This window comes from Marmota flaviventris, chromosome 2 (assembly GCF_047511675.1).
Source record: "Marmota flaviventris isolate mMarFla1 chromosome 2, mMarFla1.hap1, whole genome shotgun sequence".
Classification (NCBI taxonomy): Eukaryota; Metazoa; Chordata; class Mammalia; order Rodentia; family Sciuridae; genus Marmota; species Marmota flaviventris.
In genome coordinates, this window is record NC_092499.1 from 113,038,598 (window position 1) to 113,060,953 (window position 22,356).

At 37.2% G+C, this 22,356-nt stretch overlaps 2 protein-coding genes across 2 annotated transcripts in view; one reads left to right on the plus strand and one right to left on the minus strand.

Annotated features, from left to right (window-relative positions):
• Aagab (alpha and gamma adaptin binding protein) overlaps positions 1–11,978 on the minus strand; it is a 49,209-nt gene extending 37,231 nt beyond the window's left edge. Inside the window, exon 1 of the mRNA XM_027926059.2 lies at positions 11,866–11,978. Within this exon, the coding sequence (XP_027781860.2) occupies positions 11,866–11,938 (73 nt within the window). The 5' untranslated portion in view covers positions 11,939–11,978. The remainder of the gene's footprint in view (positions 1–11,865) is intronic.
• Positions 11,979–12,184: 206 nt separating this feature from the next.
• Iqch (IQ motif containing H) overlaps positions 12,185–22,356 on the plus strand; it is a 195,495-nt gene continuing 185,323 nt past the window's right edge. Inside the window, exon 1 of the mRNA XM_071607335.1 lies at positions 12,185–12,260. Coding sequence (XP_071463436.1) covers positions 12,210–12,260 — 51 coding nt within the window. The 5' untranslated portion in view covers positions 12,185–12,209. The remainder of the gene's footprint in view (positions 12,261–22,356) is intronic.

A 22,356-nucleotide genomic window follows, 5' to 3' on the forward strand; every position in this document is an offset into this window, starting at 1 on the left:
ACTAAGTGATTAATTGCCAGGTCTCTTATTACACACTTGGTTTCACAGCTTAAAGTAGTTAATTTGCAGTGCTTTTATGGAACAAGTTACATTTCCACCCAGTTCTAGTAGCAAGTGTAGATCTTTCCCCCAGTTCTAAATGCAAATATAAACCTCTTTCCCTGTTTGAGAAACTGTTCTTCTACAGTCATCAATTATCCAGGATCTCCTATCTTCCTGCTTCCTTGGTGAATTTATTTCCCCTATGATGCCACAGAATAAGTTATTGAAAAGAAACAAACACAGGATTTGAAGGGAGCTGTATGCCAAGGCAACATTTCAGTTTAGTAACCCAACACTTCCTTCTTCCTCTTGCCCAACTTTGTCCTGTTCCCGTTTAGCCTCATACTCCTTTCAAGAGAGTGCCAATTTGGTAAGCAAATCAAAGAAAAGAGGCAGCTAAGCTTTTGATTGTTCATATTCAATAAGAGGTTTTTATCATGAATAAGGAAGCAGACTTAAGGTAAATTCTCCAAACCACCACAAATATCCACTTTCCTGTGCATGCATAAACGAACACACACACACACCCCTCTTATTTTACCCCTCCTCTGTCCTTGCAGCACTTCAGCCAAAAATGACAAGTGCATTTTAAACTAAGTATATTGATACTGTGTTTGGAATTTTCACATCTCCTTTAGCAATAAAATAATTAAGAACACTTTTAATCCCAACAGAATTAATGTACACTTAACTAATCAAGAGCTTTGTAAAGAGAAGCTGTCCAGCAGTTAATCATATTTCCTATGTTATGAGGGAAGACAGCTTCCACCGTAAATCAATATGATCTTTCCAGAAAAACAGCACTCTTCTGAGAATACAAAGTTAGTTTCATTCTTTTTCAAACTGAAATTGCTTTTACTGCCAAGGATCATAACACCCCACTCCCTTTACAAGTGTCTTTCATGGGATCTACACTCCTGAAGACACAAAGTTGCTCTGCCTCCCCTCTGTGAAGACAGCACTAATCAGAAGGGGAAAGGGCCACACAAAACAGCAGCCCAGACCCAGGGTTAGACAGACCTGCATGGGAATGTTGGCCCTTGGCAAGTCCTATGTCCCATCCCTCTAAGAGAGACAAAAACACTCCTCAAACAGTTGTGATTAAGTGAAAATGTGTATGAAAGGACAGGTGCTGAGCACAGAGAAGGGCCTCAGTAAGGTCCATTCCTTCTCCCCTTTGTTTGCTGATGTGTGACATACTCCTGACTCCAGGGTAGGTGAGGACCTCGCTGAAGAGGGTTAGTAGAAAACACTATAACCAAGAAAAACCCTTCCTTCAAGTTGCTCCAGCCTCTCTCTTCCAGCCCCAATCACCCCCTAAAATATGCCTTCGCCAGTTTTTCTTTTCCATTGTCAGGGCTTAAAATGAGAAAGGACTGTCATAGCAGGACAGGTGTAGATGCTGCTTTGCGGAATGCTTTGCAGCAGTTATTGTAACCAACAGATGACTCCCACAGACTAAGAGCAGACCACCGTGCTGCAATGTAAAGGCCCTGGAAGACTGCGTGGCATTTAAAGGTTAAAACTGCAATGTTAGAATTGGGACTTTACACAGACAAATGCCAGGAAATTCCTATCTGGGAGTCCCTGGGTAACCATAGCCCAGCTTCTGGGGGCAAGTACACACAGTGTTTGTTTCAGTCTTTGGGAGAGGTCAATAGCTGGAGCAGCACTGATTTGCTGGGGGAAGTATAACTAGATTGAGGTAAAGCAGCACACACTGACTAAGCAAGAGTACAGAGATTCTGCTTTGCTTACAACACTTCATTACCTCTCTCTGACACACCCCTTCTCTCTGGTTACATTTCCACAGGCTCTTGGGCTTTTTATAACACAGTGTATTACAGTGGAAAAGTTTCAAACGTTGAAGCAGAGGAAATCCAACCCAGTCCTTTTTCTTTTTTTATATTGATTTTATTTTTTTAAATACGACAGCGGAATTCATTACAATTCTTATTATACATATACAGCACAATTTTTCATATCTTTGTATATAAAGTATGTTCATACCAATTCATGTCTTTATACATGTACTTTTTTGCATTACAATTCATATATATATATATATATATATATATATATATACCATGATTTTTCATATCTCTGTTTATATATAAAATAGTTTGACACCCAATTCGTGTCTTCATACATGTACTTTGGATAATAATGTCCATCACATTCCACCATTCTTGCTAATCCCCTGCCTCCTCCCTTACCCTCCCTCCCCTCTTCCCTATCTAGAATTCAGTCCTTTTTCTTTTCTTCAAGTTTACTTTCTCCCAGTAGTCATCTGGGATTGGTCCTCAGCTTCATTTTAAAATAACTATGTGTGTAAGCATGTATATGATCTCCACTTGCCTTTTGGAGGATCTCAAAACCCAAGGAGAAATACGTACGTAAACAAGAATGTGAAGACACTCATAGGAGGGAGAGAGAACACCATGTAATGTTTTATGAGGGTCAAGCAGAAACTATCAGCCTCTAAGTTTTATGGGTTGTCTGCAAAGATCACTTTCAACTCCAATGGCACATGCCCTGGACAATTCTGACCCAATTTGGGGAAGGAGAGGAAACTTCTTTGAATTCTATTATTATTACCTATTCAAAATTGTAGTTCTACATACATATCTAAAGCTGTGATTCTCTGTGAGTATATGATTTTGCCTCCCAAAAAGCCACAAGCCACCTTTTGAGTTTTGAGGGTTTTTTTATTTACTTTTTTAATTGTCACAAGTAGGGAGATGCTACTCACATCTAACTGAGGCCAAGAAACTGCTCAACATTCTACAATGACCAAGACAGCCCCACAACTGACCCCAAATGTCAACAGTGTGGAAGCTGAGAAACACTGATCTAAAGGAGAAACCTTGTGGAGTTCTGGAATGCAAAGTTAGTTTTAGTCTTTCTCATAGAACCAGAACTAGTCATTACAGCTGGCACCATAACTACTTGAACTGATAAAATCTATTTCTGATATAATCTATCTCATGCCTTTTTTGATTATTAGCCATAAAAATTATTTGGCAATTAATCTTAGGTACTTTGAAAATAATCTATGAATGTTAGTTTTCTGGAAAAATGACTGTATAACACCTAAACAGGACAATTGTGACATGAAATATTTTTATATTCAAATGGTAATTTCTCATAAACAAATCAACATCACAATAAAATCTTACAAGAAATCTCAACATCTACTCGGAATGACAATTTCTGCAGCAGACACTAATTTACTCTGAAAGAAAAGCATGTCCAAGATGAATTTTCCAAAACAGAGTAAGTTTCATGAAGAATATTTACACTGTAGCCCCTGTACTCAAAGTCTGAAAACACATTTGGTCCACTGGCAAATGTCAAAAAGATAACAAATCCAAAGTCCCAGCCTCCAAAAGCCTTCAAGAGGGGCAAAATCATTGCTGGGCAATACACAAAAGATCATGAAAAAAGAAAAAATGATAAGCCAGACTTTGTCAAAATTAAAGACTTGCATTTCAAAACCAAAATAAGAAACTGAGAAAAAGTGAAAATTATAAATCCATATAAATTATACAAAGATATAAAGAACTCTCAAAATAATAAGATAAAAAAAATTAAAAATGGGCAAAAAAAAAATTGAATAGACCTTCCATCAAAAAAGAAATGAATGGACTACATGCACACAGAATAATTTTCAAAATCATTAGTTATTAGGGAATGGCAAATCAAAACCACAATCAGATACTTCACACTTACTAGAAGAGCTACAATCAAAACGCAGACAATAACAAGTGTTACTGCAACCTTCAATACATTGCTGATGGAAATGTAAAATGGTACAGCCACTCTGAGAGACAGTTTGGCAGCTTCTTAAAATATTAAATATAAACTTACCATATGACCCACCAATTCCACTTCTAGGCATCTACCCAAGAGAAATGAAAACATATGTCTACACATAAAGTTGTACAAGAATGTTCACAACAGCATTATTCATAATAGCCAGAAAGTAGAAACAGCCCAAATGTCCCTCAACTGTTGAATGGATAAACACAATGTGGTACAACATATCCATGAGATGGAATATGAAGTACATGCTATAATATGGATAAACCTCTAAAACATTATGCTAAAAGAAACTAGACACAAAAGACCACATATTATATGAGTCCATTTATATGAAATGTCCAGAAAAGGCAAAAAAAGTACTATAAAGAAAGAACATTAACGGTGCCCTGGAGCAGAGGGTGGGAATGAGGAGAGACTGCAAATAGGCACAGGTTTCCTTCTGGGGTGATACAAAGGTTCTAAAATCACATTGTAATAGTGGTGGCACAACTCTGTAAACACATTAAAACAGGATTTAATTATAATCTCCATGAGGCTACTAAAAAACCATGGAAGTCAAGAGAAAATGCTCTCGTTTTACCAATGATGTAGGTGACTGAGGTACCTATTTTACATTTCCAGAACAATGAACAGTACATGTAACAACACTCAGTAAATCACTGTGGAATGAAGCTGACTTACTTAAGTCAGATGGCTAAGAAGAGAACAGAACTCAGCCCGCAATCCACAGATACTCTTCTCCCCACAAAAATCCTGTATGATCTGACAGAATTCAGACAATTGGAAGCTCTGTTCCATCAGCATCACAGTGCTGCTTATCACCAAAAATCCACATATTTCTGTTCTAAGCACACAGGATTTTAATCCAAGCACAGTGTTGGGTTTAGATATAAGGTGTCCTAAAAAACTTGTGAGAAAATGCAAGAAAGTTTACAGGTGAAATGATGGGGCCATGAGAGCACTGACTCGATCAGTGCGTTCACCTACTTGAATGGATTAACTGGGTGATAACTGAAGGCAGGTGGGGTGTGGTTGGAGAAGGTGGGTCACTGGGGGTGTGCATGGTGAGGGAAGCTGGTTCTCTCTGCTTCCTGACTGACTGTCATGTCTTCATCTGCTTTCCTCCTCCACACCCTTCCACCAGGATGTGGTCTCACCTCCAGGACAGAGCAACAGAGGTAGCAATCTATATATACACTGGGAGCTGAGACAATGAGAGCCAAATAAACTTTTCCTTCTCTGAAATTGTTGTCAAGTCTTTTGGTCACAGCAGCAAAAAACTGACTAAAACACATGATCACACTCTTCTCTACCTCCATGCAGAACCAGCTATCAGGTCTGGAAAATTAAACTTTAAATATTTAAAGTTTTTACTGAACCTAAAACATTATAAAGGTTCTAAGAGTTTCACAACTGTCCTGGTCCGCCTTAACTTAACGTCACCCTTGCTTCCTGGACAAGTAATTATTAAAGATGTATTTGTGGTACATGTGTGCACTGGCTCCAACATGAATACCATACGTCATATCCAGGTTACCATTATTGCCAAATTTAAAACAATTTTCATAGTTTAACCTTACAAAACTGATTTTATTTCATTATTTATTGTCATTATTTATTGGGGAATTACATAGGGCAAAAGGCAGCAAGTTGTTTAAAATAAATGACCACTGCATACTTTCTAGATATTTTTCCTTTTGCCATAGGAAAAACAGTTAAATGGACCAGAAATAAAGTTTTGAGTCTAGATATGTTCAGAATCTTCCAGAATGATACAATACTCTATCATAAATAGTTTTGTACAACATGACTGATACATAATCAGTTCCACTGATATTTCTCCTCCTCCTCTCTACCCTCCCCCAATTTATTGGAAAGACAATACTTTATAATTATCTCATTCATCAAAAATATCTTTTAAAAATCAGTCTAAAACATAACACAAAAAGTCAAATTCTGTACTCCACAAGGAAGGAAACACACGGGATACCAATAGAGATGTTTTCCTTTATTATTTAACTTATCACATTGCATCTGTGAAATCTCCAACAACCATGAGAGGGTAAATGTAAATTCATAACAGTAAAATCTACTGCAATTTTTCCTATTCCTTACCTCTTCTCTGACTATATACAGTTTGGGATGCCAAAAACTTGATTTTCACATGTACAAAGGAGCTGGAACTGAATCTTGGCTCCCCGACTTTAATGTGAACAACTTTGGGAATCCACAGCTTCCCCAAGCTTTAATTTCACACACATACATACAAAAACATGTACTGGAACATAACATGGAAATGTTTTTAAGTCCCTTTGGGTCTGGAGAGATAATGAACTTGTATTTAAGCTTCCCTCCTTAAGTTTATGTCTTAACATCCACCCCCTTTTTTAAATAAACATAAAAATCTTAAGCCTTAATGTTAATTGAAAATTTTTAAATATATGAAGTATAAGAGCTAAAAACAAATCAGTTCCTCCAACCTTATTACCAGTTGAACTCAGTGCTTTAGTGTGAACACCTACTGAATCATTCAGGGATGACAACTCTAGGTCCTCCTGGTAGACCTTGCTGGCCTTTCTTTCATCTACTTAATAAAGACTTGAACATTTACAACTGGATCGAAGGCAGATTCTTCCCACAACAAAATGAACAACTATGTTTAAGCAAAAACTGTTATTTATTCCCAGAATACACCACAAGGCTCCACTCAAAATACTTCCCAGAAGCTGCTGGAAAAATGCAAATTAGAAGACTCAAACTCTTAACCCTATTCTGTTAGACAATGTTGGCTAAGCTGTACAACCTGTACTTTTTAAATAAAAATATTCTTCTGCAATAGGGATGTAACTCAGTGATAGAGGGATTGCCTAGCATATATGTGGCTCTGGGTTCAATTCCCCAGCACCATAATACATAAATAAATATATACAATAAAGACTTTTCTCCTCAGTAAATTACTTCAAGAACTTTTTGTAAATTCAGGAGTCTGACAGACCTAGAAACAGACTCTCAGTCCTATAAAAGAAGGGATGTTTTCCAAAGAAGCAATGTTATAAATGATGGCTGGTTTTGTCTGTATAATTCTCTAAAACTTAATTTATCCATTATATAATTGAGCTTTCTGATTCTGCAGTTTTAGAAACCTGAGGACTAAAGGGTTGTTTCTATGGATAAATGTTTCTGAATTCCAAACTCAAAAAGTTAACTTTTCTAATATACAAGTATCTACCACAAACTTAAAATGAGGCTTGTTTCTTAAAGTTTTCAAAAAATAAACACAAAAAAATTAAGAATGCCAGAGTCAAGTTAAGAAGCATTAAATAACCTAACATAAAAATACAAAACGAACACAATAATATAGAATTTCATATCTGGAATAATCCTTTATTTTTTAATGTTAATCTTATATAGGAATGATTAATAAATGACTCTACTTTGAGTTTACTTGAGAAAATAAAAATCCAGATACTCCTAAAGATTATCATGCAAGTATAATGCTCTTTTTAATGCATATTTAATATACTAAATACGGCTCTAATTTAATATAGATCTTCTGCAAAGTTGTGTTTTTTTTTCTATCCAATCAGAATCAAGATTTCAACCATTCCAAGTGGTAATGAGGGGATATTTTAAAATATTCTTTTAGGGGTTAATCCTATCATTTCTTACACCAAACCCACCACTTTAAATAGCTTTGACTACTAAGGATTTCATTCATACATTCACAAAACATTTCATTCACACATTCCGATTTATACAAATCCTAAATTTGAACATATACCCCAGAACTTACTACCTGAATACTATGGGCAAGTCACCTTATATTTCCAAGCCACAGCTTCTTCATATTGTAAAATGGAGATAATTAATGTGCCTTCACTATAATACAGGATCAATTAAATGATGTAAATACACTTCCGGAAAGAGTACTGGTAAACACACATAGATGTTTGTTATTATTATAAGATCTGCAAACACCTACATTTTGCTAAAAGAAAAATTTTTGCTCCAGATGTTCTTTCTGGATGTTTGTTCAGATGTAGAAAGCAAATAGCCTATAGTTGCCTATAGCTTACAGCAAATAGCCTATATTAAAACCAAACAAATCTCCAGGGACTCTCTAAAGTTCCTTCCATGGAAGAAGAGTAAGATGTTAAAACTTAGATACCTGTATTTTAACATTTTCAAAGATGGATTATACATTTCCACTACATTCCTCTTGAGGGCAAGAATAATATCTCAGTCATCATTTTAGCTGCAGTAACTGGAACAGAGATTAGCTCTGTGGGTTTTTTTTTTTGTCTGTCTTGTTTTGTTTTTCTTTGCTTTGTGGTATAGAAATTAAACCCAGGAATACTCTACCACTGAGCTACACACCCAGTTCTTTTTACTTTTTATTTTGAGACAGGGTCTCACTAAGTGACCACGTTTGCTTCCAACTTGCAATCCTTCTGCCTTAGACTCCTGAGCTGCTGGGATTACAGGTGTGCATCACCACATCTAACAGCTCTGTTTAATAACTATTTATCAGATTACACTTTTCCAGAAAAAAAAAGTAAAATGTGCATGAAATATATGTGAGATGGAAGGAGCTCTGGCCCTAGAATAGAGACACTTGATCTCAACTCTCTACATAACCTTGCACAAGCTCCCCAAGTGTCTTGAGTCTCTGTTTCCTTTTAAAGTCTACACTATAAGGTAATAAGTAAAGCCTCTTTTAGTTGATGTATGATATTGCACCACAATACTGCAAATAAGGCCTGTGAGTAACAAAAATGGAAAAATAAAAGTTTCTCCCAAAGTCCACGCAAGTACTTTATCCATAGTAGAAACCTACTGATTCTTACTTTAAGTATTTCTAACAAACTTGGTTATTTGGTTATGAAATATTCCCCACTGTTGGTTAAAATAGATCAGATGTTGAAAGGAAGAGAAATTGGAGGACCCTAAAAGTTTCCTCTTCTTGATGCACTACTTTCTCAAGTAATCTGCACACTAACTATTCTTACTTTGTCACTACATTAACCTTAATGAGGCCAGAAAGAAAAAGTCATCTAATTTAACATGAATTGGAGTTACCTGAGACATTTTACATTCAGAAATAAAATGGATTATTTCACAGAATTAATTTTACTAATTAATTTGTCACTACATTTACCTTACCTTATCCCCCGTCAAGACTAAAGACACCAAGATATGAGAGTAACTAGATATTTTCAAGATACCAGGAATAGTCAGCAGGCATTCCTGGATGCTTGCCCATGATGGGACTGCCCCTAGGCAGGAGGGATTACCCCATGATAAGAACTGAAGCTGTTCTTTGAAGCAAGAGTAATCCATTGCCCCCTAAAGCAATGACATCCCAGCAGAATCAGACCCAAGATAATGATCAACCAGATGACATAGTCTGAACAAGTTTGCTTCACTATGCACACTTCTCACGCACTCCCCTTTTTGTTCCTTTCCCTTTACCAACCTGAAGCTCTTGTCAGTACCCCAATGACAGGGGTAGGATGCTAGTCCCCTTGCTTCCCAGTGTGGCTCTGACCACAATGAATAATAAATTCTTTTCTGGCTTCATCATCACTCAGGTCTCTGGACTCTCAAGGCAAAAAGTGGCAGAACCTGGTCAGCTGAGGACCCTGAAGCTTACCTAGGCTTCTGTAACAACTTCATGGAAGTAAAATGTTACTAACTGGGAACTACAAGTCATCAGATCCTTTAAGGCAAAGACCACTGGTTGCCAATTCTGATCTTTAAAGCATATGACAGCTCTATAGCCATCCTGAGACTGTCTTTGAAAGTACTTTTATCTGTCACTAATGGGAATCCAAACACATTTAAGTCTTTTGCAAAGTTAAATAAGCCAAGAGTCTTAAGAATCTTGAGCAAATACTTGTATATCCACTAGATGACTACATAATGGAAACTAATTTTTGATGGAATGTAAAAAATATCCCAGGATAGGGGCTGTGTATATAGCTCAGTAGTTCAGCACTCGCCTAGCCTGGCCAAAGCCCTGGGTTGGATCCTCGGCACTACAAATAAAAGAAAAAAATCAGGATAAAAATTATATATGAAATGTAATTACAATTATTTTTTCTTTTAGAACTATGCATTGGAAAGAAGGGTTGAAAGAAGATTGAATCAAGTTCATTCTTTGTGTTTGGATAATGAACTTGGTTGACATTTTCTTTTCTCCATATTAAATTTTACTAAGTGAGTAAAATTTGTTTTACAATGAAACCATAAAAAAGGATAAGAGGGAAGAGAGGAACACTGCTTAGAGATAAGGAAATGGCATAATTAGAACAGTTAGTTACCATTTAGTGTTATAATTAAATTTTTAAACTAGCAAGGAACTTTCTAAGTGATCACAAATAATTAAATCAGAATATTTGTGCTGGAGGGCTATCTTGCCTAATTTTATCATCTGACAGATGTAGAGAAGAATTATAATTGTATGATGGATTACAGTTTACAAAGTGCTTTCAAACTGTGGAATCACCTGTCCTTCAAAACACCTGGTTCATAAGCCCTATTCTAGGAATCGGGAAACTGAGGGTTAGAGAGATAACATATACCTGGCACAGTGGTGCATGTCTGAAATCCCAGGGGCTTGGGAGGCCAAGGCAGGATGGTGAGTTCAAAGCCAGCCTCAGCAATGGCAAGGCACTAAGCTACTCAGTGATAAGCTGTCTCTAAATAGTGGGGTAGGGAAAGGGAGCATGGGAGGAACAGAGGAACTCTAGATAAGGCAGAGAGGTTGGAGGGGAAGGGAAGGAACATGGGGTTAGAAATGATGGTGGAATGTGATGGACATTATTATCTAAAGTAAATGAATGAAGACATGAATTGGTGTGAATATACGTTGTATACAACCAGAGATATGAAAAATTGTGCTCTGTATGTGTAATAAGAATTGTAATGCATTCCGCTGTCATATATACATAAAAAATTTAATTAAATAAAAAATAAAATACAAAATAGGGCTAAGGATGTGGCTCAGTGGTAAAATGCCCTGAGTTCAATTCCCGGTACCCTCCTCCACCCCAGAAAAAAAAAAAGAGAGAGGGATGATAACATACCAATTCCTAAGATTTATGAAATGCTTACAATATATCAACCTCTGAGGTAAAGCACAGTCTTGTGAAAATTATTCTCATTTTACAGATAGGAAAACAAGGACAGAGGTCAAGTGACTTACCCACAATTATATAGCTATGAGGCAGTTTTTTATTCAAAACCATAAATATAAAATAGAAATTTTGAATTATGCAGATTCAACTTCACAGAGTCCTTTAGTGATAAGTTGGCCTATGATCCAGTTCCGTAGTCTCACAACTACATTGGTCGTGTTTAAAAAGATTTCCTTAAAAGTTAGTTTGGGGAATGGGGGTGTAATCTCGATGGTGCGCTCAGCATGGGCAAAGAGTGTGCATAATACAAACACAAAGTTACTTAGTTTGAGAGCCACGCCGAGGATCCAGAAGCAAAACAAGATGTATGGAACTCCATAACTAATGTTAGTGGAGAATCTACGCCTCAGAAGAAAGCAAGGCAGTTAATTGCTAAAAGTGGAGAGGGCAAAGCTAACAAGTCCTTATACGTCTAGTCAAGCATTCAGAGGAAACATCTCTGTACCTCAGCAGCAGAGAGAGCAACAAAAATTACAACAACAACAATTCTAGCATCTTAAACTCGTGCAACTCAGCACAATTTGCAGGACACCTTCAGGTTCATCTCAAAAGATGGGCTGGGCGGGCAGGGATTAGTCCCACTTTACACAAAAAGCCACAATGCAAGCAGTGTGGGTCGGGTGGCGGCAGGAAAGCTTAAGGGCAAAGGGCAGACACCTGGGGAGACGCGGCATCGCCCCGCGGGGGAGGAGCCCAGGGCCCATCGCGGCTACAAGGCCCAGAACGAGGCCGCGGTCCTGGGTGGTCGCCCCCGAGGCTCGGGGGCTTTGGAGGTCGGCCGAGGTGCCTCACTACTCACGTTGGACCAGCCGGTCTCCCGTGAAGGTGGAAGAGCAGCTGGTAACTAGCGCACAAGGGACGCCCGCAGCCATAGCTGCGCTAGCAAGCCGGTTCCGTCCGGGAGCCACTTCCGCCTTGGGCTGCACCAACTGCCGCCGGCGCGCGGGTGAGATGCACCGGAAAGAACGCGTTCTTCGAATGGAGCGGCCGCGGACTCCACCCTCAACCCCCTTCGGCTGCTGGCATGGGACTGGCCGGGCGGTGCGTAGTGTTGCCTTGGGAACGATCGCCCCGCCCCCACAGAAGGTTTCTGCAGCTGGAGGCCGTGCCTCCGCAGGGAGGTAGCCCTCCCCGGCCCTAACCATGGCTCAGGGGATTGAAAACTACGACCCCATCGGATCCATCTTAGTCCAGGTGGGAAACGGGCTTCCCTTAGTTCTGCCCAGCTACGACACTTCCGAGCGAGGCCCAGCAGCGCTAGTTCACAAGTTCCCACACATTTGGGGCGCCGCCCCGAGTCCGCCTCCAAGGAGAGAGGTTTTCACCAAAATGCCCACCCAGAGCCACCATAACCGGCCGCTTGTGCCTTACCCTGCAGGTGGTGCTGCCCAACCACTACCGTCCCGCGCCTCTGGTAGAACCGTTCACACCAACCACCTGTCCTTCAAAAAAATCCATCTTATGTGGTAGCACTGCTTAAAAATGTTATATTCTGAGAAATTTGAACCCATGCCTGAAGGGGTGAAGCAGAGGCAAATTAGAGACGTTGGGAAGTGATAAGAAATGTAAGGAGAAAGTGCAATATGTAAACTGGTTTTCTTAACTTAAATATCTTAAATGTCCCTTGTTTAAAAACACACAAATAAAAATAATTAAGATAACTTGGATTGCAAATCATGTAAACACTTCAAATATAGAAGTGTGACACATTAAAAAAATGCACGCTCAAATTTGAGAGTCACTAATTTAGATTGTGTGGTAAAATATAAACTTAAGGGTGATTTCAAAGAAAAAATCACAATAATCAAAGCTAATGTATTTACCACATATCATGCACCATTCTAAGTGCTGTGTTTACTTCAAACTCATTTAACCTTACAACAAGACTATCAGTTAAGTACTGTTATTATTATCTGCATGTTATGGAAAGGAAACTGACCAAAGATGAGTACGGTGGGTAGGCCCATTTACATGGAAAATGCAAGCACACGTCTCAAACTTTTTTTTTGTCGGAACTGAGATTTGAACCCAGGGCCTCACTGCATGCCAGGCAAGCACTTTACCACTGCCCTACACCCTCAGGCCCTCAAACCTTTTATATCCATCATTCCTGGTATAAAAGAAAGTCTCCCCTCACCTCTTTTTTTGCTCCTCTAGGCATTTAAATCCTGCCTTTTCTACTGAACTTTTCTTAACCAACCATTAGCTTTGTATATTTACAGACATATATTTGTATAATGTATATATTAAGCATTTACTGGTTAATGGTTAAATATGAAGGCATGAGTCAGATGGCCTGGATTGGAATAGTTCCACCAACTCATCAGCTTTGTCATCTTACAGAGATTTCTTGACCTCTTTAAATGTTAGATTTCCTCAAATATAAAATGAAGATGATCTGACCTCCCTTGTAGGAGTCTTTAATCCTTGCAAGACTCCCTCATAGAAGCCTTATAAGGATTAAAATATAGGATAGCATATAAAGTATAATAATAAATGTTACTATTATTTGTGGTCTGGGCTCTTAACCTTTAACAATATTTAGTCTTGTGTACATTTCTTTTAACTTTACGCTGATTTCTATTTGAATTTCCTGAAAGAAAAGGAAAATTTGTTAATCTGGTTTTTTTTAATCAAAACTCTGTGTGTGTGTGTGTGTGTGTGTGTGTATTTTGTACCAGGGATTTAATTTAGGGGCACTGGACCACTGGGCCACATCCCCAGCCCTATTTTGTATTTTTATTTAGAGACAGGGTCTCACTGAGTTGCTTAGCGCCTGGCTTTTGCAGATGCTGGCTTTGAACTCACCATCCTCCTGCCTCCAGACCACTGGGATTACCAGTGTGTACCACCAGGTGTAGCTAATACTATTTCATTCTTAAATGGAACTTTATGAGTGCTTCTATTAGACAAATGAGGAACACCTGGTTCCCCTGTGGTTCTAATCTGTTATTTCTTTTTCTTTTTCCTTTTCTTTTTTGGGTATCCCATTGTACACAGCCCAGGGTTAGGCCCATAGATGATGGATAATAATTTTATGAGTTCAGTTTACAATAATCTACACTTTGATCAAAAATGAATGGCACTGGACTAACATTTAGCATTATGTAGAAAACATTTTTGTAAATGAATAACGTAAATTAATAGTAAAAGTGGTATTTTGAGAACATGACTATAGTACTTTAGAGAAAATATTTAAATACAATAATCAAGGCTCTGATCATAGACTTTAATAAATAGAAACAAATAAATATTTATTTCTGTATTTCTCTATGTCCCATGCTTTTAAAAAATGTAACAATCTAGAGATTTCTAATTATAGTTGTGTTCCTTCCTGTATGTTAAAAAAAAATCTAGATAAAACCAGAAATCTCAATCTAATTAATAAGTCTAAGGCAATACAATAAAATCAATCATACCATTTTCATCCATGTTTAAAAAAATAAGTTTTTATTTTTTTAATTGTGCTACTCTATTGGGATCATAAACTCTTTCTGTTACTTCTTATGAAAAAACATGCCTAAATGTTTGGATTTTCACAGATAGTTCTGATTATGAATATTCTGTCTCACTGTCAGATCATGTATCCACTTTTTCATTTTTGATTCAGGAACATGATTAACATCTCCACACAGAGTTCTGGTAGGCAGCGTTCTATGAACTACTTCTTCAAGTTTATATATAAATCAGACATTTTTAGCATTTTAGCTGGATCTTTCCTCAACTCCTCAGAAGTTTTACTATAGTAATGACAATCAGCATTATATAACAAAAATAATAGCCAACATATTTTGAAAGCCAGGCTGTTCTGAGAGTTTTGGAGGATCTCATTATGTCCCAAAAATAACTCTACTAGGCAGGTGTTATTTTTAGCCCAGTTTACAAAAGAAAGTAAGGTAACTTGCCCAGGGTGATACATTCAGTAGCTGTTGATCCTTAAGTAGGTTATGGCATGTTTCTGAAATAATCTTTGTTTAAGTTAGTAAGCTTTGTTTGTCTGCTTCCTGTGTATGATTTGCAAGGAGCATATAATATAAATGAGAATGGTGTGAAAGATAAGTTGAAAGTGATGAGGAGAATTCAAACTTGCTTTTAGCAGAGATGAACAATGGAATTTCATTGGCTTCTGACTAGATGGAGTCTGTTTCTATGGCTCTTTTAAATTCTAGAGCAAATCTTTGCTGCATTAACTCTTTTTTTATGTTTTATCTTCATTTTTAAATTTCAATTTGTTATATAGCAGAATGCATTACAATTCACATTGTACATATAGAGCAGAATTTTTCATATCTCTGGTTGTACACAAACAAGAGTCACACCTTTTGTGTCTTCATACATGTACTTAGGGTAATGATGTCCATCTCATTTCACTGTCTTTCCTACCTTCATTCCCCCTCCCTTCCTGCTTCCCTTTTCCCCTTTGCCCTATCTATAGTTTATCTAATACTCCCTCTACCACCATATTATGAATCAGCATTCTTCAATAAGAGAAAATATTCAGCATTTATTTTGGGGGGGATTGGCTAACATCACTTAGCATTATATTCTCCAACCCCATCCATTTACCTGCAAATGCCATGATTTTATTCTCTTTTAATGCTAAGTAATATTCCACTGTGTATATATACCACATTTTCTTTATCCATTCAGCTATTGAAGGGCATCTAGGTTGGTTCCACAGTTCAGCTACTGTGAATTGTGCCACAATAAACATTGATATGGCTGTGTCCCCGTAGTATGCTGTTTTTAAATCCTTTGGGTATAGACCAGGGAGTTGGATAGCCAGGTCAAATGGTGGTTCCATTCCAAGTTTTTCAAGGATTCTTCGTACTGCTTTCCATATTGGCTGCATCATTTTGCAGTCCCACCAACAATGTCTCTTTCCCCACGTCCTCGCCAACACTTATTATTGTTTGTATTCATAATAGCTGTCATTCTGACTGGAGTGAGATAAAATCTTAGAGTAGTTTTGATTTGCATTTCTCTTAATTGCTAGAGATGTTGAACATTTTTTCATATATTTGTTGATTGTATATCTTCTTCTGAGAAGTGTCTGTTCAGTTCTTTGGCCTATTTATTGATTGGGTTATTTTGTTTGTTTGTTTTTTGTTGTTTTTTTTTTTGCGGGGGGGAGTTGTTTGTTTGTTTTTTTGAGGGTTTTTTTTTTTTTTTTTTTTTTGGTGTTAGGATTTTTTAGTTCTTTATATATCCTAGAAATTAGTTCTCTATCTGACATGTATGTGGTAAAAATCTGTTCCCAAATTGTAGGCTCTCTATTCACCTCACTGATTGTTTCTTTTGCTGAGAAAAAGCTTTTTAGTTTGAATTTATACCATTTATTGATTCTTGATATTCTTGTGCAATCTGTTCCCAAATTGTAGGCTCTCTATTCACCTCACTGATTGTTTCTTTTGCTGAGAAAAAGCTTTTTAGTTTGAATTCATACCATTTATTGATTCTTGATATTCTTGTGCAATAAGAGTCTTATTAAGGAAGTAGGGGCCTAATCCAATATGATGGAGATTTGGGCCTACTTTTTCTTCTAATAGGCGCAGTGTCTCTGGTTTAATTCCTAGGTCCTTGATCCACTTGAGTTGAGTTTTGTGCATGGTGAGAGATAGGGTTTAATTTCATTTTGTTACATGTGGATTTCCAGTTTTCCCAGCACCATTTGTTGAAGATGCTGTTTTTTGGCACCTTTGTCGGATAACTGTAATTATGTAGGTTAGTCTCTGTGTCCTTTGTTCTGTACCATTGGTCTACCAGTCTATTTTGGTGCCAATACCATGCTGTTTTTGTTACTATTGCTCTGAAGTATAGTTTAAGGTCTGGCATAGTGATGCCACCTGCTTCATTCTTCTTGCTAAGGATTGCTTTAGCTATTCTGGGTGTCTTATTTTTCCAGATGAATTTCATGACTACTCTTTCTATTTCTATGAGGAATTTCATTGGGATTTTGATTGGAATTGCATTAAATATGTATAGTGCTTTTGGTAGTATGGCTATTTTGACAATATTAAGTCTGCCTATGCAAGAACAAGGGAGATCTTTCCATCTTCTAAGGTCTTCTTTCTTTCTTTAGCATTCTGTAGTTTTTGTTGTAGAGGTCTTTCACCTCTTTCATTAAGTTGATTCCCAAGTTTTTTTTTTTTTTTTGAGGATATTGTAAATGAGGTAGTTTTCCTCATTTCCTTTCAGAGGATGTGTCACTGATATACAGAAATGTCTTTGATTTATGGGTGTTGATTTTGTATCATGCTTCTTTGCTAAATTCATTTACCAATTCTAGAAGTTTTCTGGTGGAATCTTTTGAATCATATCATCAGCAAATAGTGTTAATTTGAGTTCTTCTTTACCTATGGTATCCCTTTAATTTCTTTTCTCTGTCTAATTGCTTTGGCCAGTGTTTTAAGAACTGATTTAAATAAAAGTGGTGAAAGAGGGCATCCTTGTCTTGTTCCAGTTTTTAGAGGGAATGCTTTCATTTTTTTCTCCATTTAGAACAATGTTGGCCTGGGGCTTAGCATAGATAGCTTTTATGATGTTGAGATATGTTCCTGTTATCCCTAGTTTTTCTATTATTTTGAACATGAAGTTGTGCTATATTTTGTCAAATGTTTTTTCTGCATCTATTGAGATGATCATATGGTTCTTATCTTTAAGTCTATTGATATGATGAATTACATTTATTGATTCCCTTATGTTGAATCAACCTTGCATCCCCAGGATGAACCCCACTTGATCGTGGTGTACTATATTTTTGATATGTTTTTGTATTCAATTTACCAGAATTTTATTGAGAATTTTTCTATCTATTTCATTAGAGATATTGGTCTTGAGTTTTATTTCTTTGTTGTGTCTTTGCTTTGTTTTGGAATCAGGGTGATATTGAGCTCATAGAATGAGTTTAGAAGTGCTCCCTCTTTTTCTGTTTCCTGAAATAAATTAAGAATTATTGGTATTAGTTCTTATTTAAAGGTCTTGTAGAATTTGGCTGTGTATCCATCCAGTCCTGGGCTTTTCATGTTTGGTAGGCTTCTAATGGCAGCTTCTATTTCATCACTTGAAATTGATCTCTTTAAATCATGTATATCATCCTGATTCAGTTTGGGCAAATCATATGACTCCAGAAGTTTGTCAATGCCTTGAATATTTTCTATTTTATTGGAGTACAAGTTTTCAAAATAATTTCTAATTATATTCTATATTTCTATAGTGTCTGTTGTGATATTTCCTTTTTCATCATGTATGTTAGTAATTTGAGTTTTCTCTCTCCTTCTCTTCATTAGCATGGCTAAGGGTCTGTCAGTTTTATTTACTTTTTCAAAGAACAACTTTTAGTTTTGAATTTTTTTCCTTTGTTTCAATTTCATTGATTTCAGCTCTGATTTTAATTATTTCCTATCTTCTGTTGCTTTTGGTGTTGATTTGTTCTTCTTTTTCTAGGACTTTGAGATGTAATGTTAAGTCATTTATTTGTTGACTTTTTCTTCTTTTAAGGAATGAACTCCATGCAATGAACTTTTGTCTTAGTACTGCCTTCATAGTGTCCCAGAGATTTCAATATGTTGTACTTGTGTTCTCATTCACTTCTAAGAATTTTTTAATCTCCTCCTTGATGTCTTTAGCAACCCATTGTTCATTCAGTAGCATATTATTTAGTCTCCAGGTGTGAGTAGTTTTTATTTTTTATTTTATCATTGATTTCTAATTTCATTCCATTATGATCTGATAGAATGCAGGGTAGTATCTCAACTTTTTTTATATTTGCTAAGAGTTGCTTTGTGGCATAATATATGGTCTATTTTAGAGAAGATCCATGTGCTGCTGAGAAGAAAGTGTATTTGCTCATTGAAGGATGAAATATTCTATAATATTGAGTTCTATAGTTTTTTTGTTCAGCTCTTGTTTGGAAGATCTATCTAGTGGTGAAAGAGGTGTGTTAAAGTCATCCAGAATTATTGTGTTGTGATCTATCTGACTCTTGATCTTGAGAAGAGTTTGTTTGATAAACATAGATACTCCATCGTTTGGGGCATATATATTTATTATTGTTATGTCTTGTTGATGACTGTTTCCCTTAAGCAGTATTAAATATCCTTCTTTATCCCTTTTGATTAACTTTGGCATAAAGTCTACTTTATTTGATATGAGGATGGAAACCCCTGCTTGCTTCCACAGTCCATGTGAATGCTATGGGTTTTTTCCCAACCTTTCACCTTCAGTCTGTGGATATCTTTTCCTATGAGATGAGTCTCTTGGAGGCAGCATATTTTTGGGTCTTTTTTAAAAAATCCAATCTGCCAGTCTATGTCTTTTGATTGGTGAGTTTAGGCCATTAACATTCAGGGTTATTACTGAGACATGATTTGTATTCCCAGTCATTTTTGTTTATTTCTGGTATTTAACTTGACTTGGTTTCTCCTTTGATTAGTTTTTCCTTTAGTGTAATTCCTCCCTTTGCTGATTTTCATTGTTGTTTTTCAATTCCTCTTCATGGAATATTTTGCCAAGGATGTTCCGTAGTGAAGGCTTTCTAGTTGTAAATTCTTTAACTTTTGTTTATCACAGAAAGTTTTTATTTTATCATCAAATCTAAAGCTTAATTTTGCTGGATATAAGATTCTTGCATCCATTTTCTTTCAGAGGTTGGTATATACTGTTCCAGGATCTCCTGGCTTTGAGGGCTGGGTTGAAAAATATGCTGAGATAGGAATTGGTCTCCCCCATGTGTGATCTGATTCCTCTCTCTTGCAGCTTTTGAAATTCTATCTTTATTCTGTATGCTAGGCATTTTCATTATAATGTGCCTTGGTGTAGATCTGTTGTAATTTTGTACATTTGGTGTCCTGTAAATCTCTTGTATTTGATTTTCCAATTCATTCTTCATGTTTGGGAAATTTTCTGATATTGTCTCATTGAAGAGCTTGTACATTCCCTTGGTTTGAAACTCTGTGCCTTCCTCTATCCCAATAACTCTTATATTTGGTCTTTTGATGCTATCGCATAATTCTTGGATGTTCTTCTCATGGTTCTTACCAACTTCACTGTGTGGCCAACTTTATTTTCCAGATTGTATACTTTGTCTTCATTATCTGACATTCTGTCTTCCAAGTGATCCAGTCTGTTGGTGATACTTCTTTCTTTATTATTTTTTTAAATTAATTTTTTTATTTATATATGACAGTGGAATGCATTACAATTCTTATTACACATATGAAGCACAATTTTTCACATCTCTGGTTGTATACAAAATATAGTCACACCAATTCGTGTCTTCATACATTTACTTTGGATAATAATGACCATCACATTCCACCTTCATTTCTAACCCCATGCCCCTTCCCTTCCCCTCCAACCTCTCTGCCTTGTCTAGAGATCGTCTATTCCTCCCATGCTCCCTCTCCCTATCCCACTATGAATCAGCCTCCTTATATCAGAGAAAATATTCTGCATTTGGTTTGGGGGGATTGGCTATCTTCACTTAACATTATTTTATCTAACTCCATCCATTTACCTGCAAATGCCGTGATTTTATTCTCTTTTATTGCCAGGTAATATTCCATTGTGTATATATGCCACATTTTTTTATCCATTTATCTATTGAAGGGCATCTCGGTTGGTTCCACAGATTAGCTATTGTGAATTGTGCTGCTATAAACATTGATATGGCTGTGTCCCTGTAGTGTGCTGTTTTTAAGTCCTTTGGGTATAGACTGAGGAGAGAGATAGCCAGGTCAAATGGTGGTTCCATTCCCAGTTTTTCAAGGATTCTTCGAACTCCTTTCCATATTGGCTGCACCATTTTGCAGTCCCACCAGCAGTGTATGAGTGTACCTTTTTCCCCACATTTTTGCCAACACTTATTGTTTTTGTATTCATAATAGCTACCATTCTGACTGGAGTGAGAGGAAATCTTAGAGTTGTTGGTGATACTTTCTATTGAGGTTTTTATTTGGTTTATTATTTTCTTCATTTGAAGGATTTCTGATTTTTTTTTCAGAATCTCTATCTCTTTCTTGAAGTAACTTTTGCTACCTTTGTTTGCTCCCTTATCTGTTTATTGATGTGATATGGATGCCTGTATTTTCTCCCTTATCTGTTTATTGGTGTCATTAATGGTTGCCTATATTTGCTCTCTTATCTCTTTGTTGGAGTGATCAATTTTTGCCTGTATTTGCTCATTTCGGTCATTCTTTAATTCACAGATCATTTTAATTATGAACATTCTGAACTCCTTTTCTGACATTTGATCAACTGTGCTGTCCATGGCTTCTATTATTGTAATATCCTGGTTTGTTTGGGGCACTTTCCTCCCTTGTTTTTTCATGTTGTCTATGTGATTTCCTTACTTGTAGTGTGGATCTGAGGTATTACAGTTTCTACCCTATTATTTTGTGGTATCTGTGCAGATTATCTGTATGTCACCTTGGTGCCCCAGAATGGATGCTACTCCAACTATAGGTGGTGGCGGCAATAGCAGGCAGTAACTTGCGATAGCAGTGGAGGTGCCCCAAGATTGTGGATGCAACGTCTCTCAGAGATGGGACTGAAAGGCGGGCCTTACACTGGCTTTGGGATGCCTGCTCCAAGATGCAGCTGCTTCTAGGCCCTGTCTGTTGTCCCAAGGTAGAGGCTACTGCATGGGGAAAGCTATGAGTATGGCTGCAGTGTCCCAAATGGAAGTGGATCTGACCTGGCCTCCCAGGTGGTGGTAATGGGGTGGACCCAAGCTTACCCTGGGCCCTGGCTCCCTCACAGGTCAGCGAGGCCAGTCTGAGCCAAGCCTGAGCTCTGTCGGGAGTCCCCCCGTGTGGGATGGACTCAGGCCTACCCAGGGCCCAAGTAACTCTTTCAAGGGCTTCTTATTGAATAGCTCCATCTCCTAACTCAAAATCATAATCTTTCTCTAAGTAGAAAATTTTATGGAAAGAGAAAACGAGTAATGTGGAATTTCAGTATGGTAGACTGGGCCCATTGGGGAGAGAATAGAGATCTAGAACTTAATCGCTTCTTCTTACCCTAGTCTGTGTAACATTTCCTGCAGTGCTTGTCTCTATTGTAATTATACCAACAGATAGGTGATTATTAAGAGGAGAGGAGGAAATATCCACAAGAAAAATGAAAAGCTCTTGAGAAAGATTGTGGGAGGTCATTCAATTCAACGAACATGTACTGAGTATCAGTTGTGTGCAAGGAGTTTTTCCTGGATTTTTCAATTCAGGGGAGGAAAATCAAAGTTTGTTCTGTGACCTCCTACATGGCTAACCCTGTACTAAGCACTTTACAA